At 47.8% G+C, this 23,371-nt stretch overlaps 1 protein-coding gene across 4 annotated transcripts in view; it reads right to left on the reverse strand.

Annotated features, from left to right (window-relative positions):
- Nucleotides 1-23,371, reverse strand: part of hipk3a (homeodomain interacting protein kinase 3a) — a 334,036-nt gene that overhangs the window by 25,491 nt on the left and 285,174 nt on the right. For all 4 annotated transcript variants that reach the window (XM_072466227.1, XM_072466226.1, XM_072466229.1 and 1 more), the window contains 6 exons: nucleotides 19,868-20,052; nucleotides 15,988-16,147; nucleotides 14,412-14,535; nucleotides 12,328-12,449; nucleotides 8,834-8,958; nucleotides 6,580-6,747 (listed from right to left, as the gene is read on the reverse strand). In XM_072466227.1, coding sequence (XP_072322328.1) covers nucleotides 6,580-6,747; nucleotides 8,834-8,958; nucleotides 12,328-12,449; nucleotides 14,412-14,535; nucleotides 15,988-16,147; nucleotides 19,868-20,052 — 884 coding nt within the window. The remainder of the gene's footprint in view (nucleotides 1-6,579; nucleotides 6,748-8,833; nucleotides 8,959-12,327; nucleotides 12,450-14,411; nucleotides 14,536-15,987; nucleotides 16,148-19,867; nucleotides 20,053-23,371) is intronic.

Raw genomic sequence — 23,371 nt, forward strand, 5'->3', positions numbered from 1 at the left:
GCGATTGTGGGTCACGTTCCAAGATCGGCATCACTATTTTGAAACGCCTGATGAGCCATGGAACTTTATCCTGACTGAAATGTTGGACTCAAACTGAGGGTTTGTCGTGGGGGGGTGTTGACTGCGTTTGGGGAATGTTCTTTTTGTTTGAGTGCTGGGTGGGGATGGGTGAATGGATTTGATGTGGGGGCTGTGGGAGAGTGTGGGCATCGGTGTTGGAGGGGCAGGGCCCCGCGGAGGAAGAGGGGGGGTGGAGGCCCGGGGATGGGGAGTTGGGGTAAGGCCGCAAAAAGAAGCTGCGCCAGAGAGGGCGGGGCCGGCTCAGGAAAGCACGGGCTTTTTCCCGCGTTATGGAAGGCTGGGGGTGGGGGGGAAGGGAAGAGAGGAGGGCGGTGCTGGGGCGGAGCGCACACTGACTTCCAAGGGGTGGGTGGATTCTCACACTGGGGGGTCGATGGAATGGCGGGAGGGGCCGGGGTCAGCAGGATTCAGCAGACTTACGGGAGTGTCATGGGGGGAGCAAAATGGCTAGATGAGGATCTAGTGGGGGTGGGGGGGGGGGGAAAGAGAACTGGGTTGCTGCTGCATTGGCCAAAGGGGAGCTGGAAGTAGGAGAGGTAGTCGGGGCGAGAGTCCTTCGCCTGGGGGACTGGAAGGTGCGGAAGGCGCGAGCATGTGGCTGGCCTAGAAAAGGAGATGGCTAGTCGGGGGTGAGACACATCTGAAGGTGGCAGATCAGGTTAGGCTGAGAAAGGGATGGGTAGGGCAGGTCTTTCATTCAGGGCTGGATGCGAAGAACAGAGGGGTTGCAGTACTGGTGGGGAAGCGGGTGTCGTTCGAGGCACTGAATATTGTAGTGGATAATGGAGGTCGATACGTGATGGTGAGGGGTAGGTTGCAGGGGGTGCGGGTGGTACTGGTGAACGTATATGCCCCGAATTGGGATGATGCCGGATTTATGAAACGCATGCTGGGTCGGATTCCGGATCTGGAGGTAGGAAGCTTGATAATGGGGGGGGGGACTTCAACACTGTGCTGGACCCTGTTCTAGGTCCAGGATGGGTAAGAGGCCGGCTGTGGCCAAGGTCCTCAGGGGGTTTATGGACCAGATGGGGGGGGGGAATGGATCCATGGAGGTTTGCCAGGCCGTTGGCCAGGGAATTTTCCTTCTTTTCCCACGTCCATAGAGCCTACTCCCGGATAGATTTTTTCATTTTGTGTAGGGCGCGAATCCCAAAAGTGGAGGGAACGGAATATTCGGCCATAGCCATCTCTGACCATGCACTGCATTGGGTGGAGCTGGAGTTGGGGGAGGAGAGGGACCAGCGCCCGCTGTGGCGCCTCGATGTGGGACTGTTGGCAGATGAGGGGGTGTGCGGGCAGGTGCGGGGGTGTATTGAAAGATACTTGGAGGCCAACGACAACGGGGAGGTGCAGGTGGGGGTAGTCTGGGAGGCGTTGAAGGCGGTGGTCAGGGGAGAGCTAATCTCCATTAGGGCCCACAGGGAGAAGAGAGAGGGGAGGGAGAGGGAGAGGTTGGTGGGGGAGATTTTAAGGGTGGACAGGAGTTATGCAGAGGCCCCCGAGGAGGGGCTACTTAGGGAGCGACAAAATCTCCAGACGGAATTCGACCTGTTGACCACGGGGAAAGCAGAGGCACAGTGGAGGAAAAGTGCAGGGGGCGACGTATGAGTATGGGGAGAAGGCGAGTCGGATGCTGGCACATCAGCTTCGTAAGAGGGAGGCAGCGAGGGAGATTGGTGGAGTTAAGGATAGAGGGGGGAATACGGTGCGGATTGCGGTGAGAATAAACGAGGTATTTAGGGACTTCTATGGGGATCTGTACAGGTCTGAGCCCCCAGCGGGGGAGGAAGGGATGCGACGATTCCTAGATCAGCTGAGGTTCCCGAGGGTGGAGGAGGAGGAGGTAGCTGGTTTGGGGGCACCGATTGGGCTGGAGGAGCTGGTTAAAGGATTGGGGAGCATGCAGGCAGGGAAGGCCCCGGGGCCGGATGGGTTCCCGGTTGAATTTTACAGGAAATACATGGACCTGCTGGGCCCATTGCTAGTGAGGACTTTTAATAAAGAGAGGTAGGGGGGACCTTGCCCCCGACAATGTCCAGGGCGCTGATTTCTTTGATCTTGAAGCGGGACAAGGATCCATTGCAATAGACCGAACTCGCTCCTCAATGTTGACGCTAAGTTGCTGGCGAGGGTGCTGGCTACGAGAATTGAGGACTGTGTCCCGGGGGTGATTCATGAGGACCAGACAAGATTTGTGAAGGGTAGACAGCTAAATACAAATGTGCGGAGGCCCCTCAATGTGATTATGATGCCCTCGGTGGAGGGGGAAGCGGAGGTAGTGGCAGCTATGGACGCGGAGAAGGCCTTTAATTGGGTGGAGTGGGAGTATCTTTGGGAAGTGTTGCGGAGGTTTGGGTTCAGGGAGGGGTTCATCAGTTGGGTCAGGCTGCTATATAGAGCCCCGATGGCGAGTGTGGCTATGAACCGGCGGAGGTCGGAGTACTTTCGGCTGTACCAGGAGACGAGGCAGGGGTGCCCCTTATCCCCCTTGTTGTTTGCACTGGCAATTGAGCCGCTGGCCATGGCACTGAGGGAGTCCAGGAAATGGAGGGGATTGGTCCGGGGGGGGGGGGGGGGGGGGGGAGGGGGGGGGAGAGGAACACCGGGTGTTGTTGTATGCCGATGACCTGTTGTTGTATGTTGCAGATCCAGTGGATAGGATGGCGGAGGTCATGCGGATCCTTAGTGAGTTTGGGGACTTTTTGGGGTATAAACTGAACGTAGGGAAGAGCGAGCTCTTTGTGGTGCATTCAGGGGACCAGGGAAGGGGGATAGACGAGCTACCGCTGAAGAGGGCGGAAAGGAGCTTTCGGTACCTAGGGATCCAAGTAGCTAGGAGTTGGGGGGCTCTGCATAAGCTCAATTTGACGCGGTTAGTGGAGCAGATGGAGGAGGATTTTTTAAAATGGGATATGCTGCCACTCTCACTAGCGGGTAGATTATCATAGAATTTACAGTGCAGAAGGAGGCCATTCGGCCCATCGAGTCTGCACCGGCTCTTGGAAAGAGCACCCTACCCAAGGTCAACACCTCCACCCTATCCCCATAAACCAGTAACCCCACCCAACACTAAGGGCAATTTTGGACACTAAGGGCAATTTATCATGGCCAACCCACCTAATCTGCACATCTTTGGACTGTGGGAGGAAACCGGAGCACCCGGAGGAAACCCACGCACACACGGGGAGGATGTGCAGACTCCTCACAGACAGTGACCCAAGCCAGGAATCGAACCTGGGACCCTGGAGCTGTGAAGCAATTATGCTATCCACAATGCGACCGTGCTACCAGTCGGTCAAAATGACGGTCCTCCCGAGGTTTCTCTTTGTGTCCCAGTGCCTTCCCATTATGATGCCCAAGGCCTTTTTCAAATGGGTAAGCAGAAGCATCATGGAATTTGTGTGGGCGAATAAGACCCCAAGGGTGAAGAGGGTGGTTCTGGAGCGCTGCCGAATTTGTGTGGCTATTATTGGGCAGATGATCCGTAAGTGGGTAATGGAGGGAGAGGGGCGGCGTGGAAGAGGCTAGAGATGGCGTCCTGTGTGGGCACGAGCCTGAGGGCGCTGGTGACGGCACGGCTGCCGCTCTCGCCGACAAGGTACACCATGAGTCCGGTGGTGGAGGCGACGCTGAAGATCTGGGGGCAGTGGAGGCGACACAGGGGCGAGGTGGGAGCCTCGGTTTGGTCCCCGATTTGGGAGAATCATCGGTTCGTCCCGGGAAGGATGGATGGGGTTTTCGGAGCCGGCATCGGGCAGGGATTAGAAGAATGGGGGACCTGTTCATCGATTGAACGTTTGCGAGCCTAGGGGCGCTGGAGGAGAAGTTTGGGCTACTCCCGGGAAACGCTTTCAGGTACATGCAAGTGAGGGCATTTGTGAGGCGGCAGGTGAGGGAATTCCCGCTGCTTTCGGCACGTGGGATTCAGGACAGGGTGATTTCCGGTGTATGGGTTGGAGAAGGCAAGGTTTCGGCAATTTACCAGGAGCTGAAGGAAGAGGAGGAGGCCACGGTGGAGGAGTTAAAGGGCAAGTGGGAGGAGGAGCTTGGAGAGGATATAGATGAGGGTCTGTGGGCTGATGCCCTGAGTAGGGTTAATTCTTCCTCCTCTTGCGCCAGGCTCAGCCTAATACAGTTCAAAGTTACTCACAGAGCGCATATGACAGGGGCGAGGTTGAGTAGGTTCTTTGGGGTGGAGGACAGATGTGGGAGGTGCTCGGGGAGCCCGGTAAACCACGTCCATATGTTCTGGTCGTGCCTGGCGCTGGATGGGTTTTGGAGGGGTTTTGCGAGGACTATGTCCAAGGTGGTGAACGCCCGGGTCAAGCCGAGCTGGGGATTAGCATTATTTGGGGTATCGGACGAGCCGGGAGTGCAGGAGGCGAAAGAGGCCGGTATTCTGGCCTTTGCGTCCCTGGTAGCCCGGCGGAGGATTTTGCCACTATGGAAAGAGGCGAAGCCCCCTAGTGTGGAAGCTTGGATCAATGACATGGCAGGGTTCATCAAGCTGGAGAGGATAAAGTTTGCTTTGCGAGGGTCTGTGCAAGGGTTCCTCAGGCGGTGGCAACCGTTTCTAGACTTTCTCGCGGAGCGCTAGGAGGTCAGCAGCAGCAGCCCAAGGGCGGTGGGAGAAGAGGGGGGGGATGTTCTTTTGGGGTGGCGTTTGGGTGAAGGTGTTTTTTTCCCCCCTATTTGTGTTTTTAAATGTTATATGGGGGGTTATTGTATATGGGGAAAATCCAATGTATGATTTCTGATTGTTGTGTTCTTGTTTCTTTCTTCTTGTTGGGGGGGGGGGGGGGGGGGGGGTTTGTTGAAAATTTGTTGAAAAATTTGAATAAATATATATATTTTTTAAAGACATTGACATCAAACAGCCAATAAACTGAAGTATTCTTAAAGGCAGCAGGCCAGGAAGCAAAATGCACTGATTGAACATTACTTTTGGTAAATGTTTTCAGATTGTGAAATAAATGATTAGGACATGCATATGGAATTAAGGTAGAAACTGAAGTGACATGAACAAACTTTTGAAAAAAATATTTTAAACACGGGTGGCAAAGTGGTTAGCATGGCTGGATTCAATTCCAGCCTTGGGTTACAAGTGTTGAGTTTGCATGTTCTCCCCATGTCTGCGTGAGTTCTCTCTGGGGCGCCACTTTCCTCCCAAAGTCCAAAGATGTGCAGGTTAGGTGGATGCTAAATTGTTCCTTAGTGCCTAGGGATGTGCGGGTTAAGTGGGGTTATGAAGTTGTAGCGAAAGAGCGGGAGCCTGGTTAGGTTGCTTTTTCAGAGCGTTGGTGCAGACTCGATGGGCCTCCTTCTGTATGCAGGGATTCCATATATAGAGTTTATTCTATATTGGAAAAATCTAGCATTCCACAAATATCAAATTAATTTTCCAGATCAGTAAGGCTGTTCAGCATTAATTATGAAGTTAGTTCTCGGTTCATGAATTCAGTTACACCTCATTCAATAAAGTGTGGCTTTTTCAAAGGTTTTAACAGTGAGACTAATAGTGTAAAGGTGGATTTTTTCATCATTTAGTGATTTCTAATTGATTGCAGGTTTAGCTCAGTTGGCTGCACAGCTAGTTTGTGGTGGAGAGCGAGGCAAACAGCATGGGTTCAATTCCCGTACCGGCTGAGGTTATTCATGCAGGCTCCACCTTCTCAACATTGTCCCAAAGGGGAGAGCAGCCGATGGTCATCATTACTTATTTTTACTATTGCACTGTAGAATCCTCATTCAATGAGCCCTCTATCATATTACAAGCAATGCCACAGAATTTCCACCTGTTTATATTAGCTGCCCTCAAACTAATACGAAGCAAGACATTGATGGGCTGTTTTTCAATAAATTCCACTATATTTAAGCAACATTTATTATATATATATACACATATATATATGATATACATTTAATCGCTTGGTAGTACAGGACTTGAGTATTGCTGAAAAAGTGACATGATGAGAAAGCTTTTTGTCTTGCACTCTTCAGGATAGGAGCACGAACACCAAGTTTCAAAGGGAGATAGCTGTTGCTCCCTTTGAAATTTGGCATTCTTGTCTCTGTCCTGATGACTACAAGATGAAAGCCTTGGCAGTATGTCTCTTTCTTCAGCAATAAACATATGTATACTGATGCAGACTTTTAAAAAAATGAGTTGCATTTGAAAAGGAGAGTTTCAGTGCAGCACAGGTCCATGCCAGTACTTTTGCCCCACACTAGCCGCTTCCCACCTTAATTCATTTAACTCTATCATCATATCCTTATACTCCTTTCTCTCACATGTTCTTATCCAGCTTCTCTTTAAATGCCTCAATCACTCCTTGTGATAGCTATTTCCACATTCTAACCACCGTCTGGGTAAAAGTTTCTCCTGCATTCCCTGGCGGATTTATTGACAACAGTCTTACACTAATGGCCTTTTACTAAAGCCTGGAAACCCGGTTGAGGTTATTCTCGGCCATTGAAAGCCTGCCCATCACTGACCTCTTCTGACAGTGCTTATTTCTCTTCCGGTTAGCTGCAGAGGGCTGAGCCCAGATCACCTGGGCTATTCCCACACTGATGGGATTCGCGGCTGAAAGTGCCATTTGGTTGGTTAAAAGATGCTGCGGCAATATGGAACTGTAATGGCTGCCAGGGACATGCACTTTCCTGTGGGGAAAGAAGGAAACATATTGGTCAAGAATAGGCACAAGGAATAACACATACTGGCTTGACAAACCTAGAGATTGAACACACAACGCATTGGGACAATAGTTCTTCGTATCTAAGAATATGAATGGCTTCAAACCGATATTTCAACAGGGGAGGCAGTAACGTTAGCCATTCCAATGCTCAAGAGCTCATCGAGTTATGTTGGCAACAATTAAACAACAATGACCAGAATATGAATGAATGGATAATATTCTATTTCTAGTCCTTCAATCTAAATTAGAAGACTGCAGAACAAAATAAGAGAAAGAAAAAGGGTAACAGAGCCATACGCAGGAAGTGTTATTGAGAGAAAGTGGGAAGAGAGAATGAGATAGAAAGCAAGAAAGAGTAAGGGAGAAGTAGAAGGGAGAGTTTAAATAGGGAGAAAGGAATGTCACAACAGTGTATAAAATGCTTACTTACGGATATTGTTCATGGTAAATGCTAGGTGACATTAATTTTAGCAGATTGCTTTTATGAATGATAATAAAACTGCAATGAACAGACAAGTTATGCAACAGGAAGCGAACGGCTGCAATATTTGTTTACCCCAAGCAGACCTCAAAAGTCCGTCTAGGGGATGATACATAAACCAGTCTGGGGTGTGCTACCTTTATCACTGTTAAGTATTCTGTGGCAAATAGTGCCCCTTGAGTTACTCTAATCCCATCAATCACACCAAAACCCAACTTTACACAATGACCTCAAACAGTAAAGTGCAACATGATGCAACATACTCATGCACTGCTACTAAACACTGTTCAGATTCCACATACGGCTGAGAGATGGGGTACCAAGTGCTAATGATCCATTTTCAGCAATCGACACTGCAGAGGATGATTGGTCCTCTGCTGTTTGCGATTGCTGAACTCTGGAGATAATGCCTGGTATTCTGTAACCCCCACCATAGCACAGGGTACAGCAGAATGTGAACTCACTGACACGTTTTAGCTATTTGACACGTTTTAGCTATTTGCCAGTTGACCATGAATTGAGATTCTCTGTCCCGGTAAGGCAATCAGCACCAAAACACTAACGTTTGGGTCCTTTGGATGGGATTCACTCATTTGTATTCCCTGGAATTTACAAGTATAGGGTTGATCTAATTGAGGTGTTTAGGAAACAAATTGGATATATGGAGTGAAATGATTCCTACTAGTTGCATTGCATAAACTTAAAATTAGAGCGAGGTCATTCAGACAAAAGAAGGAAACACTTCTTTACACAAAGGGCAGTGGAAATCTGGAACTCTCCCCCGGAAAAGCTGCCGAGTTTGGCGTCTCAATTGAAAATATCAACTGATAGAATTATAGAATCCCTACAGTGCATGAGGCCATTCGACCCATTGAGACTGCACCAACCCTCCGAAAGAACACGTTACGTAGGCCCAAACTCCCACCTAATCGTTGGTCACTAAGGGAGAATTTAGCATGGCCAATCTACCTAACCTGGACATCTTTGGACTGTAGAAGGAAGCCGGAGCACCCAGAGGAAACCCACACAGACACAGGGAGAATGTGCAAACTCCACACAGACAGTCACCCAAGGCTAGAATTGAACCCGGGTCCCTGGTGCTGTGAGGCAACAATGCTGGCCACTGTGCTGCCCTTGATATTGAAACATTTTTGTTGGGCAAGGGTATGAAGGGTTACAGAACTAAGCTGGGTAGATGGAGTTAAGATATATCGCAACCCTGATTGAATGGATTGGTGGAATAGGCTCAAAAGGTTCAATAGTTTACGCCTGCTCCTATGATCCCTATAGGGGCTGTTTAGCACAAGGCTAAATCGCTGGCTTTAAAAGCAGACCAAGGCAGGCCAACAGCACGGTTCAATTCCTGTAACAGCCTCCCCGAACAGGCGCCGGAATGTGGCGACTAGGGGCTTTTCACAGTAACTTCATTTGAAGCCTACTTGTGACAATAAGCGATTTTGATTTTCATTTCATGTTCCTGTATTTTCAGCATAGTGAGAATGCAGGACAAACCCGCTTTGCTACCCCAAACTCCTCCTCCCTAGTTTCTTGCACTTGGCATCTTACATACCCCCAGTCGCCCAGTCTCTGTGGACCTGCCACAGTATCGGATGGCAGTGATGTAGTGGAGGGCGCCATAGCTGTTACTTGCTGCCAGGTCGGGACCAGTAACTGCTGGTTTCGACTCGTCCATGCCTATAACAATAAAAACACAGCTTTTCATACATTCAAAACTATAGCAGCTACAAATGGCATAATAATACACCTTCAACATAGCAAAATGACCAAGCCATTTCACAAGAGCATCATCATTTAAACTTTGACACCAACATGTAAAGGTATATTAAGGCAGGTGACTAAAATGTTTGGTTAAGGAGGTAGATTTTAAGGAGCATCGTTAAGTGGGAGAGATTTTTCTTTAAAATTTTCACGAGATGCTGGATAGGCCAACATTTATTGCCAGTCCCTAATCGCTCCAGAGAAGGTTGTGGTGAGCTGCCTTCCTGAACCACCGCAGTCCACGTGAAGGCACAACCAGAGTGTTATTTGGAAGGCGCACAGCGACAGTGAAGGGGCAACGATATAGTTCCACATCGGGATGATTTGTGGTTTGTAGGAGAACTTTCTCACTGGAACGAAGGAGGTTGAGGGGCGACCTGATAGAGGTATACAAAATTATGAGGGGCATAGACAGAGTGGATAGTCAGAGGCTTTTCCCCAGGGTAGAAGGGTCAATTACTAGGGGGCATAGGTTTAAGGTGAGAGGGGCAAAGTTTAGAGTAGATGTACGAGGCAAGTTTTTTACGCAGAGGGTAGTGGGTGCCTGGAACTCACTACCGGAGGAGGTAGTGGAGGCAGGGACGATAGGGACATTTAAGGGGCATCTTGACAAATATATGAATAGGATGGGAATAGAAGGATACGGACCCAGGAAGTGTAGAAGATTGTAGTTTAGTCGGGCAGTATGGTCGGCACGGGCTTGGAGGGCCGAAGGGCCTGTTCCTGTGCTGTACATTTCTTTGTTCTTTGTTCTTTGTTTAAGATGGCGCTGCCTCCATGCATTTGTTACCTTTTTCCTTCGAGGTGGTAGATGGTTTGGAAGTTGCAGTCGAAGGAGCCGTAGTGAGTTGCTGAGATGTATCTTGTAGATGGTACGTACTGCTATCACTGTGCATAGGTGTTGGAGGGAGTGGATGTTGAAGGATGTGGATGGGGTGCCAACCAAACGGGCTGTTTGGTTCAGGATGGTGCCGATCGTTTTAAGTATTGTTGGAGCTGCACTCATTCAAGAAACTGGAGAGTATTCCATCACATTCCTGACTTGTGCCTTGTAATTTACTTTGGGGAATCATGGAGTGAGTTGTCCACTGCAGAATTGCCAGCCTCTGACTTCCTTTTGTAGCCATAGTATTTATATGGCTGGTCCAGTTCAGTTTCTAGTCAATGGTAACCCCCAAGATGTTGACATGTGGGGATTCAGCAATGGTAATCCCAATGAATGTCATGGGGAGATGGTTGGATTCTCTCTTTTGGAGATGGCCATTGTCTGCAACTTGTATGGCGCAAGTGTTACTTGCCACATATCATCCCAAGCCTCAATGTTGCCCAATCTTGTTGCATATGGGTACAGACTGCTTCAGTATCTGCATCGCTGCAAATGTAAAGAACATTGTGCAATCATCAGTAAACATCCTCACTTCTGACTTGATGATGGATGGAAGGTAATTGATAAAGCAGCTGACGATGTTGGGCCTTGGCCACTACCTTGAAGAAATCTTGCAGTGATGTCCTGGGACTGAGAGGATTGTCCTCCAACAACCACAGCAAGCTTCCTTTGTGCCAGATATGGCTTCAACCAGTAGAGTTTTCTCCTCAATTCCAATCGACTCCAGTTGTGTTAGGGCTCCTTGATGCCACACTCGATCAAATGGTGCTTTGATGTCAAGGGCAGTCACTCACATCTGAGTTCAGCTCTTTTCTTCTTTTCTCTTGTTTGGATAAAGACTGTAATGAGGTCAGGAGCTGAATGACCCTGGCGGAACCCTAACTGAGCGTCACTGAGAAGGTTACTGTTGAGTAAGTTCTTTGTCAATACTTTCCATCACTTTGCTGATGATCAAGAGCAGACTGATGGGTAGTAAAAGGCTGGGCTTGATTTGTCCTGCCTTTTGCATGTCAGGGCAAATTTCCACATTCTGGGTAGGTGCCTGTATTGTAACTGTACTGGGACAGCTTAGCGAGGGGACAGCAAGTTCTGGAGCACAGTCCTTTGCCCGAATATTGTCAGGGCCCATAGACGTTGCAGTGTCCAGTGCCTTCAGCAGTTTCTTGATATTACGTGGAGTGAATTGGATTGAATTGGCTGAAGACTAGGATCGGTGACGATGGGGACATTGGGAGGAAGCCGAGATGGATTATCCACTCAGCACCTCTGACTGAAGATTGTTGCAAATACTTCAGCCTTGTCTTCTGCACGGATGTGCTGGCCTCCCCCATCATTGTGGCTGGTGATATCTTTGTACTCTCCTGCTATGGTTAGTTGTTTAATTGTCCACCACAATTCACGACTGGATATAGTAGGTCTGCAGAGCTCAGTTCTGATCCATTGGTTGAGGGAGCTCTTAGCTCTGTCACATGTTGTTTTCACTTTTGGAACACAAGTAGTCCTGTGTTATAGCTTCACCAGGTTGCCACCTGATTTTTAGGTATGCCTGGTGCTGCTCCTGGCCTGCCCACTTGCACTCTTCATTGAACTACTGCTGATCCCCTTGCTTGGTGGTAGAGTGGGGGATATGCCAGGCCTTGAGGTTATAGATTGTGGTTGTACACAGTGCTGCTGCTGCTCATGTACCCAGTTTTGAATTGCACACTGTTCGTGTTATTGGGCCAGTGATCCAGAAGTCTGGGCTAATGATCCAGAGACATGATTTCACATCCTACCACAGCAATTAATCAAAAACTAGTTTTGGTAACAGTGACCATGTAATGACTGGATTATCATAACTTTCCTAACATCTGACCTTCCTTGCACATCCTGGCCTTTATGTGACTCCAGACCCACAGAAATGTGGTTAATTCTTGAACTGTCCTCTGAAACAGCCTAGTTGCCTACTTATAAATGAAGTGGTTCACTGCCATATTTCAAGGATAATTAGGAGTGGGCCTGGTCAGCGATGCCCACATCCTATGAATGAATTTTAAACATTGTAGAGGGGAACAGAGATTTGGGGAGGAAAGTATAGCTGCCAGTGATGAAGATCAAGGATGTGAAAGATCCCAGAATTGGAAGTAGAGACCTCAGAAGGTTGTACAACTTGGCAGATTACAGATAGGGAGGGCTGAGGCCATGAAGGAGCTTGCAAACAAAGATGAGAATTTTAAAACCGCTTGCAAGACAAGAGCTTTAATGGTACTTATTAAAAAAAACCTTCCATTCTCGAGATGTGGACGTTATTGACAAGGCTCGCAATTATTGTCTATCTTCTGGTTGCGCTTGGGCAATTTGAGTTGAGAGACTGGAGTTACCGATAGGCCTTCAGTATGACCGGAACAGAAAGCACAAACCTGCGTCAAAACCCCAGGCCTCAGCTGAAGCGGCTGCATGGTCGGTGCCTGCGTAACGAGAGGCACTGTGTTGTCCATTCGAACAGAGAATCCTGTGGGTTTACCTGGGTTAGCTGGGATGCCTGTAGATAGAAGAACAGAGGAGTAGGAAGGACTCTGCTAAAGACACAACAACCCCACAGTTCATAGCCTGACATTTCACTTAAAGCTAAATGACTGTCTCTTGACCTGGACAGATCTCAGGCTTGCATATACTAACATGGCAGAATCTTAAAGGACAATGCTTAAAGGAGCAACAAGATAGGGTGCAACACTCTCTTCCACGTCAGTTTATATAGCTTACTTCACGTCTGAACACTTAGAATTGATGAATCATACAGCACAGGGGGAGGCCATACAGCTCTTTGAAAGAGCTATCTACTCGGTCCCACTCCCGTGCTCTTTCCACACAACCCTGCAAAACTTTCCTTTTCAAGTATTTATTCAATTCCCTTTTGAAAGCTACTATTCAATCTGTTTCCACTGTTCTTTCAGCCAGAGCATTCTAACCCATAACAACTCACTGTATAAAAACAATTTCATGACACCGTTGGTTCTTTTGCCAATTACCTCAAATCTGTGCCCTCTGGTTACTGGCCCTTCTGCCACTGGAAATAGTTTCCTTTGTGCTACTCCATCAAAACATTCACGATTTTGAATACTTTTATCAAATCTCTTGTTAACCTTCTCTGCTCTAAGAAGAACAATCTCAGCTTCTCCAGTTTCACTACATAACTGAAGTTCCTCATCTCTGCTACCATTCCAGTGAGTCTCCTTAACATTCACCTTGACACCCTTCCTAAATGGAGGTGCCCAGAACTGGACACAATAATCCAGCTGAGACCTAACCAGTAATTTATAAAGGTTTAACATACTTCCCTGCTTTTGTACTCTATTCCTCGGTTTATAAAGTTTAGGATCCCTATGTGCTCTGTACAGCCTTCTCAGCTTGTCCTGCAACCTTCAAAGATTTTTTTATGTGAAACTCAAGATCGGACTATTCCTGCACTTTATTTAGAACTGTATGATTTAATTTATATTGCCTCACTTCATTCTTTCTTCTAAAATAACTTCACATCTTTCTGACTTAAACTTCATCTGCTTGAGTTGAAGAGCTTGGTGAGTGGGGATTGCCAATAACCCTCCAATTGCTCTAGACTCCAATCTGACATCTTGTGCATTCCTGATTTTCATACTGTTCCACATGCTGGCAACCACGCTTTCCACCTCTCGACCTCTCCTCCTTTAATGCATTCATGGCATGTGGGCATTGCTGACAAGGCCAGAAATCATTGACCATTTCTAACTGCTTTTGAAAGATGGTTGTGCTAATAGTGATATCATTTCCCCAGGTAACAGGCTGCACAAGAAGGTTGCAAGGACTTAGTGAGGCGCTGAGGAGATTGCAGGCCAAAGGCTTGCTTATCATTCCAGGAAGTTATCCATCGTCAGTCATCCATCCGATTTGTCAAGCTGCTGATTCAATAATGCAATTAGAAAAGTTTACATTCATGTGTTATTTGCACTCGCATAGCAGTCCCACTTGCTTATCATTCCCACTCGCGCGTTATCTCCCCAGTTGCTTAGCCTTCCAACACATGCCTAGCCTTCCAACACATGCCTAGCCTTCCAACACATGCCTAGCCTTCCAACACATGCCTAGCCTTCCAACACATGCCTAGCCTTCCAACACATGCCTAGCCTTCCTACTCGCCTATCCTTCCTACTCGCCTATCCTTCCTACTCGCCTATCCTTCCTTATCATAGCATTCCGAAGCCACCATCAATGTGCACAGAATTAGAAGGCAGAGGGAGGCCAATCAGCCCATCATGTCTGCTGTTTCTTTCAAAGAGCTGGTCACAATCTCCTTGCACTTCCTTCAATAGCCCTGCACGTTTAAAGTTTATATCCAATTCACATCTGAAAGTTAATATTTAATCTACTTCCACCATGTATGACATGATTACTGTTTCTTTCTGAATAACTTTAAATTCAGAATTCTTGAGTTCTGATCTGGCATGTAGTCCCGGTTTCTCCCTCATACCTTGAAGTGTGGGTGGGCAGAGGATGAGGGTCTGCTGGAAAGACTCGTTGCACCCAAACTGAGTAGTCCCCGGCTGCAGTGGTATCCCGTGGTGCATCAGGGAAGGTCCAGTCGGTGGTATGTGCTAAATGGACATTATACAGCATCAGTGTCACTGTCTCAAACTCAGCCCAAAAGCACACAGTACAAATGTTTTAATAGAGCTACGTGGTGAGCTGTTCATTCATTTGAATAATGGCTGAGTGACTCACACCAGCCTCACACAGCCAAACAGATTCTCCTAACATGTCAACAATGGTGTATTTGTTTATGCTTGCCCATTGCTTCGCTCCTCTTCATATATTGTTACCTCTCCACTGCCCAACACCATTCCTTACTGGTAGAAAACAAACTTATTTCTCTGTCACTGTTTGAACCGGGGATTAAAATACATAAGCTTAATTCATCATCAAACTGTCCAACTGGAACCTTGAAAGGTTCTGTCACTGCTTAGTGAAGGCACAGGGGCTGTAGAAACTTCCAGCCACCACAAGGTAGTGCTGTTGTGTAATGTGCTGAACCCCAAGAATTCTCACATTCATTTTGTTTCAAAAGAGTCTCTTAAGTGATAGCTATCCCTTCTGCCACTCAAGATACTAAATCTGTTTTTATTTTCAATTGTTCAGGCTTCACTGTATCTGAGATAAGTGTTTTATGGCCAGTTTTAGGACCAAGCAACAACAAATTGCACCAATATAGCATCTTTAAAGCAGTATAACGTCCAAAGGTTTTTAACACAAGAGTGCTACCAAAGATTAGAAACTAAACCAAGTAAGGAGATATTGGGATAGCTGACCACAAGCAAGCTTGGTTTTAAGGCATGCCTTAAAGGATGAAAAAGAAAGAGGGAGAGGTTTAGGGATGGAATTCCAAAGCATTGGGTCACGCAACTACAGGCATGGCGGTCAATGGCAGAGTGCATAAAATCAAGGATGACTGCAAATATCGGTTGCAGAGTTGAAGGAGGTCATAGTCAGGGAGTAAACCAATTATTTACAGGATCTTCCTGGGCTGTTGGTCTGAGTGAATCCAGAATATTTGTAAGTTGTTGCCCCCGCTAGAATGGAAAAGTGTGAAGCAGCAGTGATTCAATTATTGGTTCACGGAGCTGTGGGCCTCATCCAGTTGTATTAATCACTGTGAGAGTTGAAACAGGCCTCCAGTTTCTGTTAAGGTGAAGGATTGCCCTCTGTTCAACCCCAAGGACACGCTGGGGAGAGCGAGTTGGTTGGTGTCTGCCTTTAATTACAACAAAAGAATACACCTGTTGAACTGGCGCAGCTCAGAGGGGATGGGTGGTAAAACAAAGTTGTGAGCATGTGAGAGAAAAAACTAGGGCCATGCCAATCCATCACTCCGGAGTCATTGCAAGAGGCGGCCATTTGGCCTAAAGCTCAACTGTAAGCTCTGAATCTTGCTCTGCTCAAATGGTTTGTCAACTCTCTCGTCGCACGCACCCCCCCCCCCCCCCCCCCCCTCCCCACCCCCACCTCCCCCCCCTCCCCACCCCCCCCAAAAAGACAGACTTTCTCCTTACCTGGCTATGTACAGAGCCCATTTTATTGAAAGCCATGCTCAGATTTGTGGCATTGTTTGAGGCAACGGGTCTCATAAATGGCATCTTATTGCGGTTTATTACATCGTACAGATTCGGCCTCCATCTGCAAACATCCATTATGTGGAAACAAGATTGGACGCTATGGGGAAAATGTAAACAAACCAAGTGTTATTTGGATGAATCACAAACATCTGGACCCCCATTTAATCTTTTATACTGTAATTCGAATCACTGGGATGTTTACCACACAGAAGACCATTGTGCCTTTCCCAGCCCTTTGCTGGAGTAATTGCATTGACGTGCCTTCTCCTCATAGGCCTTTGGCATCCTCTACTTCAAGGTAGAGCCTTTCTTCCACCCAGATTGAACACCTCAGCTGAAATGGTGCAGCAAGAATCCTTTCTCTGTCAGCAACAGACCACCAGCTCAGTGAGATTCTTCACCTACTCCCTCTGCTAAAAGGTATGCAGATTCTCCAAGTTGTCGCTTTTGGGAAGGGGGCGCTCAAGCAGGTGACATGCTGGGTTTGTAAAATCTGCGAGTCCTGCACATAAAGGTTGAGGTAGGAAATAGAAAGGATTAGAGGAATGGGATAGGGAAGAGGGGAGAGAGATAGGGAGGTGATATTGCGAGGCAATCGACGAGGTAATGCTCAATCACAACAGTGATTTATTTAACTAAGAAGAACTAAATACATAGGACAGCACAACTACTACAGATAGGAAGGGGAGGAGTGGAACAGGGAGAGGAGTAGAAAAGCGAGGGAGAAGGATAGTGAGTAAGAGCAAGCATAGTGAGGGGAGGAGTGAGATAGGCAAAGAGCTTTGACAGCCACCCAGACTCGAAACGTTAGCTCTCTTCTCTCTCCACAGATGCTGTCAGACCTGCTGTGATTATCCAGCATTTTCTGTTTTTGTTTCAGATTCCAGCATCCGCAGTAATTTACTTTTATTTTACGACACGTCTTATTCCCATGACTCCCAAGCTAATTCTGACCAAACCTCAACAGCCAGATCCACGCCGAAACATCTATAGGGTAACATTCACACATTCTGCTCCCATAGACTCAGGGCTTGTCACGTGGCCTGTCAAATATCACCTCTTAAAAGGGGACAGACTATCACAGATGGGGAGGAGTGGGAAGGGATGGAATGAGTAGGAAGGGGGGGGGAGGGGAGGAGTGGAATGGGGAGGGGAGGAGTGGAATGGGGAGGGGAGGAGTGGAATGGGGAGGGGAGGAGTGGAATGGGGAGGGGAGGAGTGGAATGGGGAGGGGAGGAGTGGAATGGGGAGGGGAGGAGTGGAATGGGGAGGGGAGGAGTGGAATGGGGAGGGGAGGAGTGGAATGGGGAGGGGAGGGGTGGAAAGGGGAGGGGAGGGGTGGAAAGGGGAGGGGAGGGGTGGAAAGGGGAGGGGAGGGGTGGAAAGGGGAGGGGAGGGGTGGAAAGGGGAGGGGAGGGGTGGAAAGGGGAGGGGAGGGGTGGAATGGGGAGGGGAGGAGTGGAATGGGGAGGGGAGGGGTGGAATGGGGAGGGGAGGAATGGGGAGGGGTGGGGTGGAATGGGGAGGGGTGGAATGGGGAGGGGTGGGGAGGGGAGGGGTGGAATGGGGAGGGGAGGAGTGGAATGGGATGGGGAGGAGTGGAATGGGAGGAGTGGAATGGGGAGGGGAGGAGTGGAATGGGGAGGGGAGGAGTGGAATGGGGAAGGGAGGAGTGGAATGGGGCGGGGAGGAGTGGAATGGGGAGGGAAGGAGTGGAATGGGATGGGGAGGAGTGGAATGGGAGGAGTGGAATGGGGAGGGGAGGAGAGGACTGGGGAGGGGAAGAGTGGACTGGGGAAGGGAAGAGTGGACTGGGGAAGGGAAGAGTGGACTGGGGAAGGGAAGAGTGGACTGGGGAAGGGAAGAGTGGACTGGGGAAGGGAAGGGTGGACTGGGGAAGGGAAGAGTGGACTGGTGAAGGGAAGGAGTGGAATGGGGAGGGAAAGAGTGGAATAGGGAGGGAAGGAGTGGAATAGGGAGGGAAGGAGTGGAATGTGGAGGGAAGGAGTGGAATGTGGAGGGAAGGAGTGGAATGTGGAGGAAAGGAGTGGAATGGGGAGGGAAGGAGTGGAATGGGGAGGGAAGGAGTGGAATGGGGAGGGAAGGAGTGGAATTGGGAGGGAAGGAGTGGAAAGGGGAGGGAAGGAGTGGAATGGGGAGGGAAGGAGTGGAATGGGAAAGGAAGGAGTGGAATAGGGAGGGAAGGAGTGGAATAGGGAGGGTAGGAGTGGAATAGGGAGGGAAGGAGTGGAATAGGGAGGGTAGGAGTGGAATAGGGAGGGAAGGAGTGGAATAGGGAGGGAAGGAGTGGAATAGGGAGGGAAGGAGCGGAATGGGGAGGGGAGAAATGGAATGAGGAGGAGAGGAGTGGAATAGAGAGGGGAGAAGTGGAATAAGGAGGAGAGTAGGAATAGTGAGGAAGGGGTGGCATAGGGAGGGGAGGCGTGAGATAGGTAGGAGAGGTGAGGGAAAGCATAGAACTATTGAAACTTTATGGTGACAAAAGAGGCCATTCAGCTGATCGAGTCTGTGCAGCCAAAAAAGAGAAAATAAATAAACTAGCCTCTAATTTTTATCCTGCTTTTCAGCAACTGATCCCTGGCCTTGCAGGTTACAGCACTTCAGATGCAGATCTAGGTCCATTTTAAATGAGCTGAGCGTTTCAGCCTCAACAACCAACTTAGGCATTGAATTCCAGACACCCATCATCCAGTGGGTGAAAAGGGTTTTCCTCATGTCCTCTCTAATCTTTGTACCAATCACCTTAAATGCCCCGTGATAATTGACAGCTTAGCATGAGAATGTCTGGAGGGGGCCGCAGCTGAGAACGATACGAGCAGTGCCCAGCAGTCAGTGGGAGGAGGGACCTTCGTGATCAGGGTGTGTTTGAATGGTTGGGTGTGGGTAGAGAGAGAGAGAGAGAGAGAGAGAGAGAGAGAGGGGGGAGTTTGCAATTGCAGAGGTCTAATGACTCTCTTGTGGGCCTCTTGGTCCACAAGCTTTTCAAAAAGATTGATATTCTGAAGACTTACTATGACCTCTTTAGGCCTGTTCATGACACCAGCCATGCTAAGCAGCACGGTTCAAACATTGAAATGTTGGCAGAGTCCATGTGTTTAACACCCAGGAAAAAGCAGCCCATTTACCAGATTAAAGATTCATTCCCTCCACCTGTGACGCACAGTGGCAGCAGTATATACCATTTACAAGATGCACTGCAGCAATTTGCCACGGTTCTTTTGACAGCACCTTCTAAACCTAGCACCTTCTAAACCTGTCACCTTTACTATCTAGGACAAGGGCAGCAGACACAGAGGAACACCACCATCTACAAGGTCCCCTGCAAGTCACACAAACCCCTGATCTGTGGAAATACATATTCGTTCCTTCACAGTTGTTGGGTTAAAGTCTTCAAACTTCCTCCCCAACTACACCACATGTACTGCAGCAGTTCAAGGTGTCAGCTCAACACCATCTTCTCAAGGACAATAACGACTAGGTCATAACTGGTGATGTCCTATTCTCAGAAAAATTAATGAAAGCTCACACTGGAATAGACTTGGCTGCATAAAAGTCATAGTTCTTCAAAAGCATTTCCTCAGGTAGGTTGACATGCTCTGACAACAGTAAGGTGCTTTTTTAACGTAAATCATTAACCTAACATCTGAATGCAGAGGAAATGCAGGTCTGTGACAAATGATTCCAGGACTGAATGGTTAAGATGTTCCTGAAGGGCACATTTTACCCATGTTAAGGGGAGGATATGCATAGTGTGTGACTTGGATTCAATTAACTCCTATTTACAGCGAGGACGTACTGGTTGCTGTGTGGAAAGTCCAGTAAGTGCTGCATGGTTACAAAGGGGTGGTTCATTGTCTCCACTGGTGTGATCCTCTTCTCTGCATCAATCAGCAACATCTTCTTCAACAGACTGACAAATTCCATGCGATCTGCTTTCTCTGCCTGTAGGTCATTTCCCTCCAAATCCATCACCATGTTCACCTGAGACAAGAGCACACTGCAATTTAGCAACAGGGTAGGACAGGACAGGGAAATCTTACTGTTGCCAACTCGCGCCTAAATTCACTTAAAACTAATTCCCAACCCACTATTTCTTTTAACATATAGAAGGACTGAATAAAAGGGCAGCATGGCCTCATAATAATAATCTTTATTGTCACAAGTAGGCGAATATTAACACTGCAATGAAGTTACTGTGAAAAGCCCCTAGTTCGCACATTCCGGCACATGTTCGGGTACACAAACGGAGAATTCAGAATGTCCAAATTACCTAATAGCATGTCTTTTGGGACTTGTGGGAGGAAACCGGAGCACCCGGAGGAAACCCACGCAGACACGGGGAGAACGTGCAGACTCCGCACAGACAGTGACCCAAGCCGCAAATCGAACCAGGGACCCTGGAGCAGTGAAGCAACAGTGCTACCCACTGTGCTACCGTGCTGCCTCATAGCAATTCGAACCTTGGGTGACTGTTTGTGTTGAGTTTGCACATTCTCCCAATGTCTGTCAAGGTGTCCTCCTTGTGCTCCAATTTCCTCCACAGTCCAAAGACGTGCAGATTAGGTGGGGTTATGGGGAGAGGGCGGGGGAGTGAGCCTAGGTAGGGTGCTCTTTCAGAGGGTGGGTGCAGACTTGATGAGCCCCGAATGGTTCCATGGTTCTAACTCTTTCAAGGAGTATAGGATGATTCTCTAATCATTATTCGATGCAGGATTAAAATCCTTAAACAAGACCAAGGAGGGAATAGACATAGAATTACCATCTTTCTGTTTACTTGGAAGATTTCTTTCATGTGAAGACATGCCTTTTGCCTTCTGTATCATTTTGCCTTCTGTATCATTTTTTGTTAAAATCAGTGGATGTTGCAGCTGGTTTTCTTTTAAGAGTTTGAAAGCAGAGTATTTTGAAAGATTAGTATCCCCAGATCAATAAACAGTCTGGAATCCCCCAAGAAAATCACAATTTGGGTGGAATCCAGAAAGACAGCCAGTTTAAAAAAGGCATGTAAAAAAGACAATTTACAATAATCATGGGAGACTTCAATATGCAGGTGGGCTGGGAGAATCAGGTTGATAGTGGATCCCAAGAAAAGGAATTTGTGGAATGTCTAAGAGATGACTTTTTCGAGCAGCTTGTGACAGAGCCGACTAGGAAACAGGCAATTCTGGGTTTGGTCCTGTGTAATGAGGCAGACTTGATTAGGGAAGTTAAGGTGAAGGAACCCTTAGGGAGCAGTGACCACAATATGATAGAATTAACCTGCAGTTTGAGAGGGAGAAGCTGCAGTCAGATGTAACGGTACCACAATTAAATAAAGGTAACTACAAAGACATGAGGGAGGAGTTGGCCAGAGTTGATTGGAAAAGGAGCCCAGCAGGGAAGATAGTGGAACAGCAATGGCAGGAGTTTTGGCGGGTTATTAGGGAGGCACAGCAGAAATTCATCCCAAGGAGGATGGACAAGGCATCCATGGATGACGAGGGATGTCAAGGACAGCATAAAAGCTAAAGAAAAAGCATACAAATTGGCGAGAATTAGTGAGAAGCCAGAGGATTAGGAAGCCTTTAAAAGCGAGCAGAGAACAGCTAAAAAAGCAATAACGGGTAGAAGATGAAGTATGAGTGCAAGCTAGCTAATGTAAAGGAAGGTAGGAAGAGTTTTTTTCAATATGTAAAAGGTAAGAGAGGCAAAAATAGACATTGGACTACTGGAAAACGTGGCTGGAGAAGTCATAATAGGAAACAAAGAAATGGCAGACAAACTGAATAGTTACTTTGCACCAGTCTTCACGGTGTAAGACACCAGTGGGATGCCAGAGCTCCAGGAGAACCAGGGGGCAGAGGTGAGTGCAGTGACCATTACTAAGGAGAAGGTTCTGGGGAAACTGAAAGGTCTGAAGGTGGATAAGTCACATGGACTGGATGGACTACACCCCAGGGTCTTAAAAGAGATAGCTGAGGAAATTGTGGAGGCACTGGTGATGATCTATCAAGAATCACTGGAGGCAGGAAGGGTCCCAGAGGACTGGAAAGTGGCTAATGTAACACCACTGTTTAAGAAGGGAGGGTGGCAGAAGCCGGGTAATTATAGGCCAGTTAGCCTGACTTTGGTCATTAGTAAGATTTTAGAGTCTGTTATTAAAGATGAGGTCGCAAAGTACTTGGAAGTGCATGGTAAAATAGGACTAAGTCAGCACGGCTTTGTCAAGGTAGGTCGTGTCTGACAAATCTGTTCGAGTTCTTTGAGGAGGTAACAAGGAAGTTAGACAAAGGAGAACCAGTGGACGTGATTTATTTAGACTTCCAGAAGGCCTTTGACAAGGTGCCGCATAGGAGACTGTTAAATAAGTTAAAAGCCCATGGTGTTAATGGTAAGATCCTGGCATGGATAGAGGATTGGTTGACTGACAGAAGGCAGAGAGTGGGGATAAAGGGGTCGTTTTCAGGGTGGCAGCCGGTGACTAGTGGTGTGCCTCAGGGGTCCGTGTTGGGACCACAACTTTTCACAATATACATTAATGACCTGGAAGAAGGAACTGAAGGCATTGTTGCTAAGTTTGCAGATGATACAAAGATCCGTAGAGGGACAGGTAGTACTGAGGAAGCAAGGGGGCTGCAGAAGGATTTGGACAAGCTCGGAGAGTGGTCAATGAAGTGGCAAATGAAATACAATGTGGAAAAGTGTGAGGTTATGCACTTTGGAAGGAAGAATTTAGGCATAGACTATTTTCTAAATGGGGGAAATGCTTAGGAAATGAGAAGTCAAAGGGACTTGGGAGTCCTTGTTCACGATTCTCTTAAGGTTAATGTGCAGGTTCAGTCGGCAGTTAAGGCGGCAAATGCAATGTTAGCATTCATGTCAAGAGGGCTAGAATACAAGACCAGGGGTGTACTTCTGAGGCTGTATAAGGCTCTGGTCAGACCCCATTTGGAGTATTGCAAGAAGTTTTGGGCACTGTATCTAAGGAAGGATGTGTTAGCCTTGGAAAGGGTCCAGAGGAGGTTCACAAGAATGATCCCTGGAATGAAGTGCTTGTCATATGAGGAACGGTTGAGGACTCTGGGTCTGTACTCGTTGGGAGTTTAGAAGGGTGAAGGGGGATCTTATTGAAACTTACAGGTTACTGCGAGACCTGGATAGAGTGGATGTGGAGAGGATGTTTCCACTTGTAGGAAAAACTAGAACCAGAGGACACCATTTCAGACTAAAGGGACAATCCTTTAAAACAGAGATGAGGAGGAATTTCTTCAGCCAGAGGGTGGTGAATCTGTGGAACTCTTTGCCGCAGAAGGCAGTGGAA

The sequence above is a fragment of the Scyliorhinus torazame genome, chromosome 10 (assembly GCF_047496885.1).
Source record: "Scyliorhinus torazame isolate Kashiwa2021f chromosome 10, sScyTor2.1, whole genome shotgun sequence".
In the NCBI taxonomy this organism is placed as follows: Eukaryota; Metazoa; Chordata; class Chondrichthyes; order Carcharhiniformes; family Scyliorhinidae; genus Scyliorhinus; species Scyliorhinus torazame.